The sequence below is a fragment of the Furipterus horrens genome, unplaced genomic scaffold, assembly GCF_987537825.1.
Source record: "Furipterus horrens unplaced genomic scaffold, mFurHor1.1.pri manual_scaffold_1, whole genome shotgun sequence".
Taxonomy (NCBI): Eukaryota; Metazoa; Chordata; class Mammalia; order Chiroptera; family Furipteridae; genus Furipterus; species Furipterus horrens.
This window is the reverse complement of record NW_028327171.1, coordinates 170,373,257-170,377,672: the sequence shown is the minus strand read 5'-3', so window position 1 is coordinate 170,377,672 and position 4,416 is coordinate 170,373,257. Positions and strand designations below refer to the sequence as shown.

At 59.9% G+C, this 4,416-nt stretch overlaps 1 protein-coding gene across 1 annotated transcript; it reads left to right on the top strand.

Annotated features, from left to right (window-relative positions):
* Positions 1–456: 456 nt before the first annotated feature.
* EVX2 (even-skipped homeobox 2) lies at positions 457–4,096 on the top strand. Its single transcript, XM_090268002.1, has 3 exons — positions 457–883; positions 1,812–2,095; positions 3,383–4,096. The coding sequence occupies exons 1-3, from the start codon at positions 457–459 to the stop codon at positions 4,094–4,096; spliced, it is 1,425 nt and encodes a 474-aa protein (XP_090124128.1).
* The last annotated feature ends 320 nt before the right edge of the window (positions 4,097–4,416 follow it).

Below are 4,416 nucleotides of genomic sequence, written 5' to 3'. Positions count from 1 at the left end.
GTCAATTTCACCCCTGAGGCAAACCCCCCGGGCGAGCAGAACCGGCTCTGAGCGGGCAAAGGACCGGAGCCTTCCTCCTCACTTCTTGTCTCTTCAAGCCTCCTACCTGGATCTATTTGTCTGCTCCGAAGCCGCCTTCATTACCCACTGACAGGAGTGTGTATTTATTTGCTTATAAACCTGTTACAATAAATGATTATTCCAACGGCGTCATTCGTACCTTAATGACGAGCGAGCGCTACTTTTTGATGAATGACATCTTGGGCTCGGAAGGATGTATGGGTCATTTTGACCAGTCATTCCCTCGCTCTGGCATCCCACAATTTTTCCGCCTCCCTCCAAAAGAGATAATAATATTTAGAGGCGCTCGCTGGGGCTGAATGAGAATTAGCCCTCGGCGCAGCCCATCATTAGGACGGGACAGCCGGACCTCTGTGACATTTTTAGAAAGCTGAGATGATGGAAAGAATAAGAAAAGAGATGATTCTGATGGAAAGAGGGCTGCACAGCCCCACGGCCGGCAAGAGGTTCTCCAATTTGTCCGACTCCTCTGGCAATGCCGTACTCGAGGCCCTGGAAAATTCGCAGCACCCGGCTCGCCTCAGCCCGCGCCTGCCGTCCGCCCCTCTGCACAGCGCTCTGGGAGACCTCCCTGCCAAGGGCAAATTCGAAATAGACACTTTGTTCAACCTGCAGCACCCGGGCAGCGAAAGCACCGTCTCCTCCGAAATCGCCTCTGCCGCGGACAGCCGAAAAAAGCCGGGCCATTATTCAGAGGCGGCCGCCGAGGCGGACATGAGCAGCGACGTGGAGGTGGGCTGCTCGGCGCTGCGCTCCCCCGGCGGCCTCAGCACCACGCCGCTGAAGGAAAACAATGGCAAAGGTAACTGCGCCGCCCGCGCCGCGCTCTCCAGTTCCATCTTCCCTGTTCCTCGGGGCCGCTGCCGGCCCTTCCTGGTACCTTTGCCCTCCTCTCACCCTCAGCAAGCTGCAGGGAGCTGACTCCGGCCAGGGCGCGGCGCCTGCGGGGGACCGTGCCCTCGGGCTCTGATCCTTGAGTCCCTCGAAGAGGCTCAGGCCTGGAGCTCCAGGCCCGCTCGCTGGCCTGCCCGCTGGCCTGCCGGGACTCGTGAGCGCGAGAAAAGGTTTCTGCGTGCGGCTCTAAAAGTCGGTGCGAGCCGACCGACCCCTAGCCAGCCGCAGAGTCGCGCCAGGGGAAGAGTGCCCTGAGTAGCTGCTTTGAACTCCTCTGCCTTTGCGCTCCCGAGGCCGAGTGGAGGGGGCATTCTGAGCGAGTCGGGGGAGCCTCGCCGGGAGCCTCTGGGAGACTCGCTTGGGTTAGCCGAGGAAAAGTTAAAAAGTAAGGTCCACCCCCTTGATGGTTCCGGTTTGAGCGGCTGCTAGTTTTCGAATCTTAAAATTTTAAACAAACCCAGAAGACAGTTAAAGAAGGGTTAGAGGCCGTATAGAAAGCTGCTCAGTGGTCTCCAGACCAGGGCATACCCAGAGCTTCCTAAGTTGCGCCTGGACGTAGGCACTTTCTTTCGGCCAATTTTCCCACTGAGTTGAAAATCTCCAATTATTATTATTTTTTAAAAACCACCCTAATCGAGTTCGTATTATTTGGTTATGAAGTGCTCTCCAAACTTTATTGATTCCATTAAGGGCAGCAATTTGTAAGCATGACAGACCCCATCAATTCAGGCAGAGCCTCGCCTTCCTCTCCTGGCTCCCCTCCTCCGCGCGCAGCCCCAGCGCGGGGATCTCGGCCCTACAGTGACTCAGGCGCTGCGGGCTGTTTTTTTTGCCAGGGTTCTCCGAGAGCGGTTCGGCCGCCGGCACTACGACGACGTCTGCGTCGGGCTCCGGCCTCGGCAGCCTGCATGGAGGCGGCGGCGGCGGCGGCGGCGGCGGCGGGGGCGCGACGCTGGGCGGCTCTGGCTCTGGTGCGGATCAGGTGCGCCGCTACCGCACGGCGTTTACCCGCGAACAGATCGCGCGCCTGGAGAAGGAGTTCTACCGAGAAAACTACGTGTCGCGGCCCCGCAGGTGTGAGCTGGCCGCTGCGCTCAACCTGCCAGAAACCACCATCAAGGTATCGATTCCAACACGCGCCTGTTCTAGCCTCCCTGGGGGTGTCTGGGTTGATTTTTGTTTCTCCTTTCTGGGTGACTCGATTTAGCTGGGGCCTGCAAACCCGAGGGGGAGAGTCACCAAAGGAGTTGGCATATTTATTTCTCAGCTACCAAATCAGAAGGGCTGTCCAGTCCGGCTGACCTGGGAAGGCCCCGGAATGCCACAAACGTTCGCGTGTCCAGGTGCCCCTGCCCCACGTCCATGGCTCCACTTTCCCTTTGGCAGCACAGCTGGCTGGTCTTTGTTCCTCTGGTACGAACCAGATGTGGAACTTTTCATTTGCTCTTGGTCTGGGAGATTAATTTTCCACATAAATGGTTACAACACGGAGAAAAGGATACTATATTTTAAAAATCGATTGGGTTAAGAAAGTAGTTTCCTAACCATTTTTTTCTCCCGGGCAACGGGAAAAGGGCAAATTCCGGGGAGACAATGTAATTAAATTGTTCCTATTTATATATATTTTAGGCGATTAATTTTATTATACGACCGGGAGAGATAGATTGGGAGGTTGGGCGACTTGGTGAATACTTCACGGAGCACCCGACATTCTAGAAAAAGAAAATAAACTCCGCGGGGTGGGGAGGGGTGTGGAGATCTACGTTAGGTTTACTCTGGCTTTCTTTTATTTAGAGAATGATGTTTTCATTAGATACCGCACTGGGAGGGGTAGAAAAGTCCCTTTCTCAGTTTAAGAGGATGTTATTCCCGCCACTCATTGGAGGCAAATGATTCCAACAAAATCATCCCTTCAATATCAAAATCGAACCCGTGACCTTCCAGGCAGGTTCTTGCAGCTCAGAGGACTCAACATCTTGCGCAGCGACCTTTGATAAAAGCTGCCACCGCAGCCTCTCCTCAAAGGCGGCCTAGAACCCCCGTGCAAAATCTAGGATTGAGAGCGGGGCCTGGCGGGTGGCGGGAAGGTGAGGACAAATTGGGTTGGGACGAGAAAACGCAGCAAAAAGTAAGGGAGCAGAAGGCCGAAGGGCCGAAGCAGTCGGACACTGGGTATTAGAGTCTTTTCGTTGCGGAGGGTGTGCCCACGGCGGTCCACACTGCCGCCCGCTCTGTCCCAGCTGGGAGGGCAGACGGGACTGGGAGCTGGATCCGGGCTGAGGGGAGTAGGCCAGGCCATTCAGAGGTCCCAGAGGGGCGGGGAGACGTGGGGCTAGGGCTGGGGCTAGGGCTGGGGCTGGGGCTGGGGTGCTCCCTAACTCGGGCCGCGCCGCGGCTCTCCCCGCAGGTGTGGTTCCAGAACCGGCGCATGAAGGACAAGCGGCAGCGCCTGGCTATGTCGTGGCCTCACCCAGCCGACCCCAGTTTCTACACTTACATGATGACGCACGCGGCCGCCACCGGAAGCCTGCCCTACCCCTTCCACTCGCACGTGCCGCTGCACTACTACCCGCACGTGGGCGTCACGGCTGCTGCCGCCGCCGCTGCGGCCTCTGGAGCAGCGGCCGCGGCCTCATCGCCCTTTGCCACCTCCATCCGCCCATTGGACACCTTCCGCGCCCTCTCGCATCCCTACTCGCGACCTGAGCTGCTGTGCAGCTTCCGCCACCCGGGCCTCTACCAGACGCCCGCGGCCGCCGCGGGGCTCAACAGCGCGGCCTCGGCCGCCGCGGCTGCTGCAGCTGCTGCGGCTGCGGCCTCCTCTGCCGCGGCGGCTGGGGCGCCCCCCAGCGGTGGCTCCGCACCCTGCTCGTGCCTCAGTTGCCACAGCAGTCAATCGGCCGCAGCCGCCGCTGCAGCAGCCGCCGCAGCCCTGGGTTCTCGTGGGGGTGGCGGGGGAGGCGGTGGTGGCGGCGCGGGGACCGCCGGCGGCTCGGACTTCGGCTGCAGCGCCGCGGCCCCGCGCTCTGAGAGTGGCTTCCTGCCCTACTCAGCCGCTGTGCTTAGCAAGACCGCCGTGAGCCCGCCGGACCAGAGGGACGAGGCGCCGCTCACCAGATAACTACGTCGCCGCCGCCAGGGGGCCGTGCCCGCAGCTCGGAGTGTGCCCAGGAGGCCCCTAAGCGCTCCCCGCGTCCTCTGGGCGCCCACGTGCCCTCTGCGCGCTGCCCGCTGCCCGCTGCTAAAGCTGCCGCCAGGGGGCGCCCCGGCGCGGGAGGCCTAAGGGAACCTGCCAGGATTGGGGGAAAAGAGCGGGCGCGAAAGCACGGCGGGTGTCCCCTCAAATTATTTCTATTTTTGTATTTGCTACCCAGCCGCCTCCCCTTCAACAAGTATGTTTTCCGCTGCCCAGGCCCCGCTTCCCGCCTCTGTCCCGAGCTC

Excerpts from the sequence above, each read along its gene's own strand:
- EVX2 (XM_090268002.1), top strand. The coding sequence starts at position 457 with ATGATGGAAAGAATAAGAAAAGAGATGATTCTGATGGAAAGAGGGCTG. Across the intron at positions 884-1,811 it reads GAAGGAAAACAATGGCAAAG|GGTTCTCCGAGAGCGGTTCG; the intron begins GTAACTGCGCCG and ends TTTTTTTGCCAG. Across the intron at positions 2,096-3,382 it reads TGCCAGAAACCACCATCAAG|GTGTGGTTCCAGAACCGGCG; the intron begins GTATCGATTCCA and ends CTCTCCCCGCAG.